This window comes from Xiphias gladius, chromosome 19, assembly GCF_016859285.1.
Source record: "Xiphias gladius isolate SHS-SW01 ecotype Sanya breed wild chromosome 19, ASM1685928v1, whole genome shotgun sequence".
Lineage (NCBI taxonomy): Eukaryota > Metazoa > Chordata > Actinopteri > Istiophoriformes > Xiphiidae > Xiphias > Xiphias gladius.
In genome coordinates, this window is record NC_053418.1 from 9,828,148 (window position 1) to 9,844,504 (window position 16,357).

General features: G+C 40.3%; 1 protein-coding gene across 2 annotated transcripts; it reads left to right on the forward strand.

Moving 5' to 3' along the window:
• The first annotated feature begins 6,529 nt into the window (after window positions 1-6,529).
• Window positions 6,530-16,159, forward strand: LOC120805620 (secretory carrier-associated membrane protein 1-like). Of its 2 annotated transcripts, XM_040156015.1 has the most exons (9): window positions 6,530-6,797; window positions 8,086-8,166; window positions 8,396-8,506; window positions 9,021-9,132; window positions 11,308-11,436; window positions 11,803-11,962; window positions 12,398-12,499; window positions 12,587-12,704; window positions 13,179-16,159. In XM_040156015.1, exons 1-9 carry the CDS (start codon window positions 6,741-6,743, stop codon window positions 13,338-13,340), a joined length of 1,032 nt encoding a protein of 343 aa, XP_040011949.1. In that variant the 5' UTR covers window positions 6,530-6,740; the 3' UTR covers window positions 13,341-16,159. The 2 variants fall into 2 exon arrangements, with proteins under 2 accessions (XP_040011949.1, XP_040011950.1); XM_040156016.1 differs by lacking the exon at window positions 8,396-8,506.
• Window positions 16,160-16,357: the final 198 nt, after the last annotated feature.

Here is a 16,357-nt window from a genome sequence, read left to right on the forward strand (position 1 = left end):
ATGAAAACCCCACAGAACTGAAACACACCACAGCAAAAAAAAAATGTTATGGCACTGCTTTTTATAGCATTATTTTATTGAATTTAAAGTAGTTTTCTCTATAAAAATTGATTAACTGAAAATAAATTATTCTTCAAGTGCTGGCAGCATACAAGTGCATATGAATTTTAAATCTATTCTGAAGCTGTAAATAGTCTGGCTCTTGTTCATATTTATTTGTATTGTGACACTGGGGAAAAACGTAACTGTGGTGGTGATATGGTGGATTATAAACGTTCTGACACTATTTTTTCATCAGCAAGCCTCTCCTTGTATATTTATATACATAATACATATGTACTTAAAGAAATCCCAGATTGGGGTTTTTAATGCAGAAAACAAACAGTGAAGTTAGAGCGTATCCTATGCGATATTCCCGTCTCTCTTGTTCATCTCCATAATAGAGATGCAAACTCCGTAATGCTTGCTGTGAGCCAAGCATGAGATTGAGGATTTCTCACACACCATGCATTATTCATAGTCCAGAGCAACAGAGTGTGTAAGATGAGAATTACACAGCATGAAGAGAACAGGGGAGAAGGGACTGAGGGGAGAAGAGGGGGAGAGGGGAGGAAGGAGAAGGGAGCAAAGGTGAGAGACAGCATGGAAGAGAAAGCGATAAAGGAGAAGAAAAGAGAGCAAGATAGTGGACAATGTCAGATCTCCATTTCCTATCCCTTGCAGGTTAACCTCAAGATTGTTTTTGGAGTTTGTGAACAGCGGTGTGGAGGAAATGAATATGGAACCAGGAGCCCAGATAGCTCGAGCAGATTGGCTCACAATTTGCATTTGTTAAATGCACGTCTTGTGAGTTGGTTTGTATTCCGAGCACAAACTGAATTGTGAGCAGGAAATTTCAGGGTTCTGTTACAATTTGTGTCCGGCCTTCGTTCTTCATAATGAAAAACAGTGGGAAGTGAGACAGGGTTGGAATTGATTTGTTTAACAATGGAAATGAAACAAAGTAGGAGGCATGGTCCAAAGTAGGAGGCATGCTATCTTAAATGAAAGCTCGGGACCAAGAAAGATTGTGGTTGATGCAATTTGACAAATGACTTGTACAGAATGATATAGAGCATTTATCAGAATAATTGGTAGATGGATACAAAATGATTTCATGTCCATTACAGTGCAAAAATATTCCTGTGCTGACATACACGAGGCTGGCCATTAGACTCTTGGTGCACTTAATTTAGAGCTTGAAAAGTTCTTGAAAAAGAATTGTATAATGTAAAAGTAATTTATCAGCAACCATTTTCTGATTGTAATTATTAAATCAGAGCAGGATATGTAATATGAAATAGTAGCAATAAAATTTGTTATTCCTCTGATGACCCCATTTGCTTGGTCTGAAAGCCCTTCCCAGCAGAAGACTAATGTTATAAGTTTGCATACTTAATGGAATATTACATGATATATTTTTCCTTCCAACTTAAAAACGTATGTGAGCATGTGTGTGTGCGTGTGTGTGTGCATGTGTGTGTTCATATGTTCGTGTCTCCTCAGACGCAACCTTAATGACAAGAATGTGATGGTTACTGGCTTTTTAACTTCCCAGTGATGAAAAGCCAGTATTAATTTAGGCTACAGATTTCATTTGTTCCGAACAGGGAAAACAATATAAATCACTTTTAGAGTGATTAGAGAGAGGGTTGGATTAATCCAGGCCTGATTAGGGCATTATGCTGGCTTGTTATGGACACACGGGGTGACTGACGGTAATTACTGTCTGTAATAGGAGAGCACACACTCAGTCAAGGCATGAGCCAGAGCACAATGTGTGTGAATTTATGTGTGCGCGGCTAGATACTGTATGTGCGCGCACAGTTTGATGGAAACCAGGTTTGATAATGTTTGCTTTTCACCAATTACACATTGAAATATGTAGACTGCGCGCAATCAGAGTAGGAGCAGGGAGCAGCCTTGTGTGAGAGAAAGAGGTATCGAGAACGGTATGCGGAGGGAGAGGTGAAAGAGTCATAGCTTTGTTTATGATTATTGATATCCTTAGACAAACATATTCACCCGCATAATAAAAACAGATGGCAGTAGATACAGCAAATATTACCCCGTGGAAAATTAGAGAGATCTAAATCAGCAAATCGAACCTCAATGTGCACGAGACACACACACACATTCACACACACCTGAGTCTAATCCATACACACAAAATAGACAGCATCTGAGTGTAATTTCTACCGCTACAAAAACTGTCTACTCTTAAATATTAAGATATACTGATTAATCTCAATTTCAAATAATTTCAGTTCAAAGACAAGTTAAATGTAACTTTGGGGGTTACCAGTTTGATTCTGTACAAGCTGCATAAATACCATTGTTGTCTTAGCAGCATTTGAAAGCACACAGCAGATTCAGTAAAGATTCCATATGCCAATATTGTCTTTATTATGGGGAAATTCCTGCAGGTGTAAAGCTAAATATCTTTTACAGTTTGGAAGCAGACATAAGGCACCCAATGAGTTGTGTCCCAATAAAGGCATGGAGAAGGAGTTTGCATATTTAGCAGAACGCTCCTCATCTCTCCTCCAACTGCATGCTCCCTCCTCCCAGAGCACTCCTCCTTCCTTTTCCTTTTCTCCCCCTCTCCTGTCTCCTCTTTCTTTTCTTTATGGCAGCAATTGTTCCCTTTCATCACATCGTTGGTTGAAAGAGAACTTTAACACACCGTTGGCTCAGCAAGAGCTCAACGTGATTTGATAGGCTGAGCCCCCCTCCCCAATCACTCCCTTTGGGCTGTAAAACAACAGTCTGGAAGCTTATTTTATGAGTGCACGCCTCTGCTCTTTGCATGTTTATGTCAAACATTTAGAACAATTGGCATCCATTGGCTGGAACAACACAGATAAATCTAGTCAATTCACAGGCAAGGAGAGCAGCACAAGCCACTGAGAAAGTGGCCCACTTGATGGCTGACTAGAGGAGTGCTTGCATTATTCAATTAATACCTGAAAGGGGTACATTTTATGCAGCATTTACTAAAGCATCCACTAGTCAATGTACGCACGGCACACACAAATATACAAACGCACTCATACTAACACACAAACACAGGGACTTGTGTTTGCATCCTGGGAAAAGACTGGACTCCCCTTCCATTTTGCCAAATCAAATATACAGTGAGAGCAAGCTAAAAGGCACTTTCAATCAGCCGCTCTGGGTCTGTCTGTCAATCTGGGAACAACAACAATCTAGCCTACTTGCAGTGGTCTAGTCAACATCCATTCCCCAATAAATTCAATCAGTGATGCTTTGCGTGTATGTGTGTGGGTTTTGTGTTGTGTGTTGTGTGCGTGTCCATGAGAGAGGCAGAGCGAAAGACAGAGACTCTTTCTGACAGGGTTGTTTTAGAACAACAAAATATAATGTTAAAGTGACACCTGCATAAAAGATATAGACACATCTAGGTTGGGAAATACAGGAAACACAGAAGTGAATAAATTTTACTTTGTGCCGAATCCTATTCTACATTCAAAGTGATAATAGGAATCTCTAGTTCACCCAATAATCTTAGAAAGCCAAGTAGCAGAGTTAACAGGCCTTAGCTAATGACATCGATGTGGAGGGCTGCACGCTGGAGTGATTGTCTGACTGTTTGAGACCCGAAAGCAGCACAAGCAGGCTCATCATGGACCCGCACTCTCATTATTTGGCCACAAATGGAAATGCAAATTGCTCGCTTTGCTGCGGACGCTTCAAATTTATTAAACTAAAAGGTTTAATTTCCATTTTTCTCTGCATCAGCTTTATTTATAAATGTCGTGCCCTATGAAGACCCTGTTATTTTCTCCCTCTCCTGCAGGCTCTTAACAAATCTGCTCATTAATATGGAAATGGAGAATCAATCGCTTTTCCGGCAACAGAGGGCTGTTTCCCTCGGCGGTGTGTAATGTGCTTTGACTGGTCATCAGCACAAACAAATTCATATGTATACACACACCATATATAAAGCTATATATTACCACATACCTATATACAGTATCTATTTATATCTTCATCCATATAGTTATATAAAAATAATACATTCTACATTGTATTTTACTATGTGGCTGTAATGACTGTCAGAATATTGCCAGAATGGCACCAGATGTTGCAGCATTAATAACCCATAATATCGAGTCCTGCTTATCCAACCTTTCAGAGCCCTAAAATAACACTCATAGACCTTAATGAGATCTAATTATACACCAGGTTCTTATTCAGGGCAATACGATGATAATTGCATCTGCAGCTTTTAACACTTGGTTGTCATGCTGGTCAGTAAATTGCTTTTCTCTCCCTCTCCTTCTGTCTGTCTGTCTGTCTGTCTGTCTTTCTGTCTGCCTCTCTTTCTCTCTCTCTGTCTGTCTCTTTTTCTGTCTTTTTTCTACAGCCAACAGTGGGGAGTGAACTATCACACCAATCCACTCTGGTCTGCAACCTAATGAACATTTCTAAATGGCCATGACCAGCTGGTTAAGACACTAATGCAGCAGCTATTAGCCAAAGCGGTTGTTTCCACACAGAGTCATCTGAGGAAAACAGCATCGGAGAGTCAGGAGAGAGTGGAAAAGGGCAGACAGGTCCTTGTGTTCACACTGTTCTCCTCCATATGCACATACATATACAGTACATATATGCACACACATTGCACAGCCTGGAACAGTATGTTTATCTTTCACATTCTGCAGCAAACAAACCATGTGGCATATTCTCAACCAACAGGGCATTAGTGCTTATTAGGGCCTCAAGGTGTGTGAGCGTAAGTGTTTGTGTGTGTGTCTTATTAAGAAAATTCAGTTTCACTCAAAGTCTCAGCACTGCAGTTGCAGACCACTGGCCATTGATTATTCATAGAGTCTGTGATTGGGTCCATTAATACAAGATTAGGGAGGGAACTGATGCTCATTTTGTGTGTGTGTGTGTGTGTGTGTGTGTGTGTGTGTGTGTGTGTGTGTGTGTGTGTGTGTGTGTGTGTGTGTGTGTGTGTGTGTGTGTGTGTGTGTGTGTGTGGGCCTGTGTGCATGTGTTTGTGGACAGGAGTTGAATTGTAATGAACCCACAGTTTGTGTTTAGTCTATCAGTGTGGCGCAGTATATAGGTACAGTACATAAACTAGAAGGAGTATAATAGCTGTATATGAAGGTGCACAATTACTTATTAACAGAAGCAAATCAGTTGCAAATGAGATTAAAGGTATTGGGTGTTGGGCTACAGCAAAGCCAAAGTAGCATGGTGCCTTTGTTTAAATATGAATACGATTCAAACAATAAAAGGGAATATCTTAAACTCCATCACTTACCACATACTGTAAGATTTCCACCTAATAGCATTTGTTCTTCAATTGAAACTTAATCTGGGTAAATGGTGCTTAAATGTTTAAATCACATTTACAGGCTGTCAACTGATCTGATGTTCTTCACATGGTCACCCTTCGTTTGAATGAAAATAAATTGATGGCAAATGAGAAAGGATTCTGCAAAACGGGTTGAGGAGACCTACTGGCTCGTAGCTCCCCCATGTGGGCATTTTGGGCAACTAATAGACACTCGAAGCCAATGTGGAAAAGCCCTCACACCACAGGAGCTCTGAGGGGGTCTGATGCTTCTTGTAGGGGACAAGTGAGATAAAATGATTTCCAGTAAATTGTCTGGGATTGCTGCCAAGAAGGAGGTCACTGTTACATATCATGAAATAGGCAGTTTGGGTTCGCCTCTCCAGCTCTTTCTCACAGGCATAAGCAACCAGCTGAGCAGCAGACACTTACATATATCATCATCCTCATCATCATTATCATTAAAATAATCATCAAGCAGAGGAGATCACTGTGGTATTTGTGTGTTATATATATATATATATATATATATATATATATATATATATATATATATATAATTACAGATAAATAAATTAGTATGAGTATTGTTTGCTGCTCTTATGTAAAGCAATGCATCAGATTTCTAAAGTTATATATTTTGTATCTAATCTTTCAATCTTCAAAGTAGGTATATACAGTAGAATACAAATGGAAATATTTAAGTAAGGTACAAATACCTTAAGACTGTATTTGAGTAACTGTACTTCATGTTTATCATGTTTGTTTAAAAAAACTTTCCCCAAAAGTCCCTCAGGTTAACTGAGTTCCAGTTGGGTTTTTTTTTTTTTTTTTTTTTGCAATTTACATAGCAGCATATTTGTCAGGTAATTTGCACCTCTAAAGTGCAGGGGGGCCAACATCGAGTTTTTGCCCCCAGGCCTATTAATATGACAACCTGGCTCAAAGAGAGATGACGAGTGAATGAGTGGCTTATTTTCTGATCTTGCCATGTAATCGGTGTTCAAGTCTCAAGCATAAAAATTATGATTTTCTATGTCAGATACAAACATACTTTGTACCAGAGACACAAGGGTGGAGGTAACTCATCCCAGTGCCCTGCACCGGTGTGTTCAGACTCACCTGCCCAGACGTCATGCTGTCCGCGGTGCTGAAACGGTGACGCGGAGGGCGCCTCTCATCACGCATCCTACCCTCTTCTGCCATTTTTCCGCTACTGGCTAACTTTCTAAGCGAGGGGTCTCCATCCAGAGGGAGGCGGGGAAGGCTGCAGGCACCGGAGAGAGGCGGTCAAATCGAGGGATCGAACTTTCCTAGGAGAATCGGGGAGCTCTTTCACACATTAAACTGTTATTAGAAAGGCTATACAATGTCCGATTTTGACAGCAACCCGTTCGCAGACCCGGACTTCAGCAATCCCTTTCAGGTAGCTAACTTGGCTAGCTAGCCGGCTAACGTATGGTTGGAAACCCATTGAGGCCAGTTTTATGTTAGCACGCCTGCTATCTGTCTTAGCTAACAGCCTGTCGGCTAGCAAGACGTCTTCCTTGGAATACGGCTAGTTAGCAGACCGAGCTAATCATCGTCCACATTATATATCTTGTCACTCACACACACAACATGGCTGTTAATTTGGTAAATGAGGCTACGCAGGATTATCTGGCTCGTTGCTGTTGAGGCTCTTTGTCTCTAACGTTGCAATAACGATTATGCAAACTAAGAACAAAGACACATGACGTTAGCTGGCTAGCTCTTAGCACCAGTTACGTACATTGTGTGTCTACAGTTTTTTCCCAGTTTCGCAGGGACGCAGGCTAATGAGATTTAAACGTCTTATTTAAGTTGTACATCGTTGTACACAGCAGTGTTCCAACATAAACTTGGCTACCTTTGTATTACTTAAATACACTGCACGCATAAACGTCGCAAAGAATATTGGCACATATAAGGAAACATCGACTCCCTGCTCATCGCAGTGTGGAATGACACAGAAGACCAGTTACTTCCACATTCAAAAATCTGACAGTTAAGATAATATTTCTTTGTGTGTTTTCCATCTACTCTCCCATTCATTGTAGGCCAGACGCAGACAATAAGCTGTTTATTTGTGCTACAGCGGTCAGTGCCACGTTATACATGATGTACAGTAGAGTTTATTCTCCTTTGTAGACTGTCCTACCTCTTACCATAGACCAGGGGTTGCCGACAGTCTACCAGCGTTCATGCCAACAAATCACCTCACAGGGCGATTGATCTGTTGAGTTCCTCCCCTCTACTTGAGGGCGTGCTCATCAGTGGGTGGAGTTAAGCTGCTGACTGTTGGCCCTTCTTGGCTCATGGTGGGCCACCAAAGACTACCCTAGGTAGTCCTGTCATGCAAGCATGTTATCAGTGGCCTTTTCCAGTTCCCTCTGCACCTGATCCCATTCATAGTGTTTCAAATGGCCACAAGATGATGAAAGTCCACTTCAGAGAGAATATTACAACGTTAACTTTTTTATAGTGTTGCATGCACATACTGCTCTCTGTTTGCACCCTACCTGTTGTCACCACAACAACAATAACTTTTCAGAGCATGAGAATTAATAGACCCAGTGAATGTGTTGTTAGCTGTGGTTTTTCATTCAAATTATAGGTCAGTTAAAAACAGCAACAGATAAGCTTCTGATTTTGTGGTTGTAGTTTTACCTCCTGAAACCATCTCTGTCCCATAGGATCCTTCAGTGACGCAGGTGACCCGGTCTGCCCCTCCTGGTGGTCTGGAGGAGTACAACCCCTTCACAGACGCCAGAACGGTCAGTTTAACTAGCGTTGCTATTGATGAAAGTGTGCGTGCATGTGTTTGTGTGCTTCTGAGTCACTGACCTCATTTTATCCACTAACCTCTCTCTCTCTCTTCTTCCACCCCTCAGTCACAGAGGATTTCCCTGACAAAATATGACTGTGGCCTAATTACATTTTTGATTCAGGGTCTGTCTTTTGATTTCACAAATATTAACATAGTAGGTCTATGCTCAATTACAGGCAGCCCCTGGAAATGCCCCCAAATCTAATCCTGCCCCTTCCCAGAACACACAACCTGCCATCATGAAGCCCACAGAAGAGCCGCCGGCTTATTCACAGCAACAGACTCAGGTACTACACACATGCTCATATACATGGAAATGCATCTGGTTTCCCTTTAACTTGTTTTTTGTCCAAGCTAGGTTAACAACATATGCTCTCAATATTTAGATTGACAACTCTATAACTCTATACAGACTTTGTCTTTGCTTCTGGTTCACCTCTCCCCTTGTCCTTCATATACTCATCTGTTCTCTGATGGCCCAACAGCGGCGTAATGAGGTACTGTCTTTAATCTGATGTCACCTGCACCCCTTCATGTCACTGTCCTGAATTCATTTAATGCCTTTTCCCCACCTGTAGCTTTCCCTTTGCAGTACAATTTTAGTGCTAACTGAAGAAGACAAGTGAGTTGACAACAGGAGTGGATTGCTTTTCCGACCCTAACCCCTTTTTTCCTTCTCAAACTAACACACCCAAGCTTACCTGAGTGGAAAATGTCTTCCATTACTTACCTTATTGAATATCATAACTCCTGTCAGATGCGGGGTAGTGAATTTTAAGAGCATTTCTGTGTCTCTGTTAGGACCAAGCACGTGCCCAAGCTGAGCTGTTGAGAAGGCAGGAGGAGTTGGAGAAGAAAGCAGCAGAGCTTGATCGTCGGGAGAGAGAGTTACAGTCCCACGGAGCCGCGGGAGGTCAGTCAGTCAGTCATCCTCTTTACCTCAGAGTCTGAGTACCCAGAGCTAGATTCACGACAATGTTGATAAGACTAAGAAAGTTGATGTGTTACCATGGCAACAACATAATTTGACTCAGCATTCCGTTTGTGGTGAACATGATATTTTTCTGAGTTGCATAAGGCCTTTCTCAACACATAGTGCGCAATGTTTGAACTTGTGTACTTGGGAGTTCGACTCTTGAGTCCAAACTCCTGAGGACGGGTGGACACACAACAGTCAGTTTGCAGTTGGGACAGCAGAGTTCTTGCTGACATCACTACGCTACAACACAACTGTAGTCTGACAAAACAATCTCAACTCAGAGGTCCACTAACAGGCTTTTTCAGAAGAAAAATTAACTTCTGCAATATTGAGATGTGCTCAAAGGATACGCCTGTCATCCGATAGGCAATGTATACTAAAAAATAAAACTTTATTCAATATAGACCATACCGCTTTCATTCATATTCATTTATATTAATATATTGATTTTTATTGAAATGTGGAGATATCGTAACATAAATGGAGCTTAAAGTCCACAGAGGCAGCTCTGTTTTTCAGTGTTAAAGCAGTTCAATAAAAACATGAACCTTAACTTTAATTTCAGACAAACTAAAATAGCAGCACAAAAATTATATTTCATGTCTGAGACCAAATTTTATTTTCCAAAAGTCTACGGAGATGTTGCCCCACAGCCATTTACAGCTTAGTGTCATCTCAGGAGCTGGGCTTCTTGCTGCCAAGATGACTGGTGGGTCCTCACATCTCCAAAGATGTCAGAGCAAATTTCCAAACAGATACTACGCGGTTACACTGATACATTACACATTTTTTAAAAAAAAAATATGAAAAAATGATAAAGTAACATAATACCAGTCCTAGGGCAAATTACAACAGCTTTGAGCCTGGCTCGTAATCTGCACCATTGCCACTGGTTGGCACCAAGTTAATTCTTGGATACGTGGCAATTTCAAGTCCATGCAAGTCCACTCCCAAAGTACCCTTAATAAAACAGAGGGAGCAAAAACACTTCCAATGCTCAGCTAGATGCAGAATTTGAATTGGAACAGTACTTTGGCTGTGACTGATGATGCTTCACAAGTCTATAGGAACACAGCTGCAGACAGAAACGCAGATTGAGAAAGGCCTACATTTTACATACACATGAAGCAATGTTCATTTATTTCTATGGGAGCACCAATATACACCATCAAACATTCTATCTATCCGATTATGTTCTGTTTCACAATTTGCACTGCACTTCAATGATTTATGACACCGTGTATTTTAGATTTTTTGGTTAAATTTCAAATAGTGTTATTTAATATTAGAAAGGAATTAAGAGAATTAAGTAATGGTTGTATCAACAGTGTGAATGCACCAAACATATACTTTATGGGTGTTTGGGTGTTTTTCTCTGCTTCTATGAATCATCTTATTGGGACGATTCCTTTCAAAATAACTGCAAAATAACAAGGTTACCAGCCTTGTAGACACTGAGCAGTTGACATGTTATGAAAAAACAGGAAATAAATGTTGGACTTTACTGCATCATCCTTGACATTTTGCAGATATGTGTGTCCTTGGGTCCCTTTCTCTCATTTTGTCAGATAAACTAAAATTTAAAAAATGTCGGCTCCCAGCAGAAGAAAGGCAGGTTGTACTATGAGAAATGAAAACTTGTGATACAGTGGGAAAAGTATCTTTGAGCTTTATGCACTATGGCTTACATTGTCAAAAGGCATTTAGAAACATGGAAAAACTCTGAGTGGAAAAGGTATGCTAGCATCAGTTTTTAGACAAATGCAGATTAGGTTTTCCACTAAAGCTTCCTAATTAGAGTCCTCCAAATATCAAGGCCATTTCCAAAACCATCCAGGCTATTTGTAATACAATACAAAGTCACATTTTTCATTTCACTCAAACCCATACCTTAATCACACTTATTTTAGGATATATATATATACTGATCACATTGCTTGAGATTTAACCAAAAAAGCTGGAAAGCAGGGTGTTAACATTTTTGGTTGGCAGTGTACTGTAATTCATTCTTTTGTTCCAATTCTTGCGCACACACTTGATATTAGTATGCTTCATTGTATGTTAACTACACGGCTAATCACCCAAACACTGTTGCCTTTGTTCTCGCAGGGCGTAAGAACAACTGGCCCCCGCTGCCAGAGAAGTTCCCCGTTGGCCCATGTTTCTACCATGATATTGCAGTGGACATTCCTGTAGAGTTCCAGAAGACAGTCAAGATCATGTACAACCTCTGGATGTGTAAGCGGATCATATCTCACATCCCAGAATGGGCAGGAATGCCTCCAATTCCAGTGAATATTATCATTGTCATTTATTTTAGTTCTCTCACAAACTTCCCAGAACATATGGGTTTACAACATCAACCCACGTATTTGCATTGCACGAGAAGCCTCTTGTGCTGTAGCATAGCTCACTTATGCATCATCAAGTAACATGCAGAAATTTGAGTCAGTGTGTTATCAGACATATTTTTGTCTGCTCATTGATCACAAGGGCATTAGGAAATAAAGAAGAGAGGTTTATAAATTTTTCTGGTCATAAATCAAATCTTCACTGTGTTCTCAAGCGACACTAAAGGTCTTAATTTTGTTGTTTTTCTTCCAGTCCATGCGGGCACGCTTTTTGTGAACATGTTTGGCTGCCTGGCCTGGTTCTGTGTGGATGCATCTCGTGGTGTAGATTTTGGCCTGGCCATGCTATGGTTTCTGCTGTTTACCCCCTGTTCTTTTGTCTGCTGGTACAGACCACTTTACGGGGCTTTCAGGTAAGCAGATACATGGAAAATGACCCCCTTCCTTTGGCAGCAGTAGTAAGAAGCAGACACATGTCTCTGTGGACAACCATCATGCACTGAAAAGACAAAAGGCAGGAACTTCTCCAAGTATGAAACTTGTAAAAAGAGGTTGGCAGTTGGCTTAGAAAATGCTGTTATTTCTTGGCATTGTAGGAGGCCCATTTTTTATCTTCCTCTCATTCTCTAACCCTACACTTACTATTTTCCTAAAATCTTTTCTGAATGGGAAAAGAGTACCATGTAAAGACATAGATAAAGACAGACTTTGACAAACTGAGGGACGTGGAGAAGAATTAATGTTTAATAGAGGATGAATTAGTGACAGAGTTGTAGAACTGCCTTTTAGTTATTTTATTGCCTCCCTATTGCTGTCTCTCACTACCTTGTTCTCCATCTCCACAACAGGAGTGACAGTTCATTCCGCTTCTTTGTCTTCTTCTTCGTCTATATCTGTCAGTTTGGAGTCCACGTTCTACAAACTATTGGCATCACTGGCTGGGGAACATGGTAAGTATTTTGTGCTTTTAGTTACTCTGTACCTCTGTGAGTGTATACTAAAGTTCATTGACACTGTAATTGTTTTTGTTTTGTCAGCGGTTGGATCGCAGCTTTAACTGGTCTGAACACCAGTATCCCAGTGGGCATCATCATGTTACTGATCGCAGCTCTGTTCACTGCACTATCTGTGGGCTCGCTCATTATGTTTAAGAAGGTAACTCAATCACAGAGGACTCCAATATGTCAGCATCAATTGCTGTGTTTTAATAAACGTTGCCTGAAGTGAGAGAAACCAAATGGCAATGGCAACAGTTTCATTATTCATACTATCTGAAAACTATCAGTAAATGTTTATATTGTTTGAAAATTGGAGAGTGGAAAGATGTTCTCTGACTAAGATACTGACAGTCACAGGTAATTAAGTCAGCTCCAGTTGCCCAACATAGTCTTCATATCTCCCCCATCATCTCAATGAATCTGTGTCTCAAAGTGCTCTTGCTGTTCTGGGGTTAAATGCGAGTCCATTGAGACACTAGCAATGTATCAAGACTTGACAGGATACTGTGTGTCATTATTATTCACTACTAATGTTGACTCAACTCTCAGAAGTGAAAAATGCCTAAGGCATTGCCGTAGATTTAAATTGCTCAACTTGATTCCAGCTAATTTTCTCTTCCACTCTTTCCAGGTGCACGCACTCTATCGTACCACTGGTGCTAGTTTTGAGAAGGCTCAGCAGGAGTTTGCAACTGGAGTCATGTCCAACAAGACCGTTCAGACTGCGGCTGCCAACGCTGCAGCTAATGCGGCATCCAACGCTGCTCGTGGGGCCTTCAAACCTCATCCATGAACATGCATTACACAGACAAACATGCACACATGCTCACACATACAAGCATACACACACACACACACACACTGAAAAGATGGAGATGCACAGCTCTGGCCCCGCTGGTTCTCAGATCAAACTGATTTTATTTATGAATGTCGCAATGCTAAGATTGCCCTGCATACTTTGCTTAAAAAGTTTAACGTTAATAACAGACAAGTGACCAGAGCTGTCCATCCTCACTTAAAATCATACTGTATATCAGTAAAACTCTCCTACATCCACCCTGTCTGCTTTTCAGTCAGTTAACTGTCTGCTCACTAACCGTGAAACAGCCACTTAGTGACTCAAGGTGTGCTCTGAGTGTGTCACACACTCTTACTCACTCCTTGGCTTTCCCAGAGTAAGAATGTGTGAGATTTCACCTCACACACTCGTACTCACTCCTTTGCTTTCCCGGTTCTTCTGTCCCTTTGAGGTGATCCTAGGTCAGGCAGAGATTGCGGTTCTAGCATACCTTATTTTTGTCATGGTGATGACCTCCAAACAGCTTCCTGCCTGGTTAATACAGTGTAGAGTCATGAAAAGTGATAATCTGATCATGGTGTTTTGCACATAGTTCTGTTTTATTGGTCACATACCAAAAGTACAGTATATGTTTGAGTGGCTGGGGCTGCGTGTGAATATGTATTTCTCTTTATGAAATTTGTGGCTCTGACTTGTTTTGTTTTATTTTTTTTTTATAATCCAGTGCTTGAGATCTGAATGGTGAATTTTACCTTGTACTATAGCAGTGCTTCTATTCTCAGACAAGACTGTTCAATTATGGTAAAACTTAGTTCATATAAATCCGAGTACGACTGTATGTTCTTATGTAAGGACCCGCCCCGCAGCCCCCCGACACAGATCCAGCGACACCTCAGTTGAATTGTTCCCTCTCTGTGTGCTACCCTGATTGGCAAAGTAGATTGGGTCAGCACTTCTGTGGCTTACAAAGATCTGACAGCATGAAAATGACATGCTTGTTTAGCACACTCAAGGTAGAGGTCATTCTGTCCACTATCAGCCTTTTCTCAGGCTACAGAGGTAGCTGGTTCAGGGGAATGTCTGCCTACTTATTTTCCCTCAGTTTCTGTGAGAAGCGAGCTGTAAAGTTATTGCATGTCCCATTGGCTGTTTGACTGATTGATGATGTTTGGATCTATTTGTGAAGACGCACTGAACAGCCAGGTCAGTAGGTCACCAGCTCTAACCACAAACTTCAGAGGTTCAGTCGGATGCTTTCATGGCCTGGTGCACTAAAGGGGGAAAACACCTGAGATATAACAATCTCATATTCTTTTATGTATGTATGACATTAACAGACTACTGTGTGGCTCTCCCTCAGTTGCTTTTGTAGCCCTTCACACTTGGTTAAAACTAACGCTGCTATGAATGTTGTCATATTTCCTGATCAAAAGGACACATACCATACATAGTGAAAACTGAGGGAAGTGACCTGCCTTCTCTCACAAGGACCTGGACAGTGATAAAGCTGTGATTTTTTTTTATTTTTATTTTTTTTTTAAATCTATCCTGTATACACAAAATAGTGAAAACACTGATATTGTGTATATGTACGTTACAAAGACTAACAGTCCGTTTGCATTTTCACAGACAAAAAAGTCAGTCCATTGATTTTCCTGTCAGTTTTGGATTACTGGCATCAGACGTTTCACAGCCAAAATGAACATTGATATATGAGAGGATTGGACTTGATGCACATTCAGTGATTTCACTAAGATACATTTATATATACAATAATAATTGTTATTCTATACTCAGTTGTACAAACTACTGTCACTGAAGTGAAATAGGGAAGTGGGTTACATTTGTGTTGTGCTTTAGCACCTCTCATAGTGTTGAGTGTCTGAAGATGTGCATGATAGATGACTGATGATAGGTACTGCTGTTATCACAAACGTGTGGACTGAACATTATAGTGGATGAAATGCTCCTGTGAGTGCAACCAAGGTCAATAATTTGTCATGAAATCGTAAGCATACATCTTGGCAGTATTGGTTTTTGTTTGGAAATGTTTTGTTTCAAATTCCTTGCACATTTCTTGTTTTGCGTTCAACTTTGTGCAAAAGACAAACATGTTTTTATTTATGGTGTAATTTAAGTTGTTTGCATTTAAATTGTGTTCGGTTTATTATACATTATGTATTAGGTTTGTGTGGTTTTTTTAATGACATGATCATGGCATCAGCTAGATTGAAAAGTGTTCAATGACTTTGCAACTTGTTCCTGCAAGAGGTGTGCTTGTGTGGATGAGGATGTGTGTATGATTGGTATGAAAAAAAAAAAAAAATCTCCCTCAAGTGTTATTCCAAGTTCAGAAAAGCTGTGCGAAATCTACCAAATGTCCATATAGATTTGTTTTTAAATCTTGATTTGTGATGTGTTCCCTTGCCATGTTTTACTTTAAGGTGTTACGCAACTTTTCTTTGCTACATACACCCACACGATACACATGTATCTATAGTTTTAAGCAGTTCTTATATGAAGCCATGCCACAGTGGGTAATTTCTTGATGTATTTGGCGAGTTGGTCCGCAGTACAGAAAGACGTTTGAAGTTTGTTGACAAAAAACTGTGTTTTTGACCTGTGACCATGTTATTTCACTGAATCAGAGAAGAAACTCATTCAAAAGGGACACTTGTATATTTTGTAAAGTTGAAAATCTGATCCCCATTATCAATCACATGTAAAAAGAAAACGTGATGCACTCTTGTCTGGCCTTTGTCGCATGTGAAATAGTTTGAGTTTTGTATATTTATGGTATTAACATGAAATAAAATTTGAAAGAAATATTTGCGGACTTAGTTTCAGAAAACTCACACCAAACCAAAATCAAGTGAAAGCAACTCATTTTTACTTAAAGCCAAAATTTTGCTTAGGATCCATGTTATAAACTTTTTGGCCTGTGACCATTTAAAATGAAGCAATGTCTACTCATGACCCTCATGATCACATTTTTGATATATATAGGAGTT

What these genes read in the sequence shown, in the direction of transcription:
- LOC120805620 (XM_040156015.1), top strand. Translation starts at nt 6,741, where the DNA reads ATGTCCGATTTTGACAGCAACCCGTTCGCAGACCCGGACTTCAGCAAT. An exon ending in GTCCCACGGAGCCGCGGGAG is followed by an intron (nt 9,133 to 11,307) that starts GTCAGTCAGTCA and finishes TTGTTCTCGCAG; the next exon opens with GGCGTAAGAACAACTGGCCC. An exon ending in CGCTCATTATGTTTAAGAAG is followed by an intron (nt 12,705 to 13,178) that starts GTAACTCAATCA and finishes CACTCTTTCCAG; the next exon opens with GTGCACGCACTCTATCGTAC.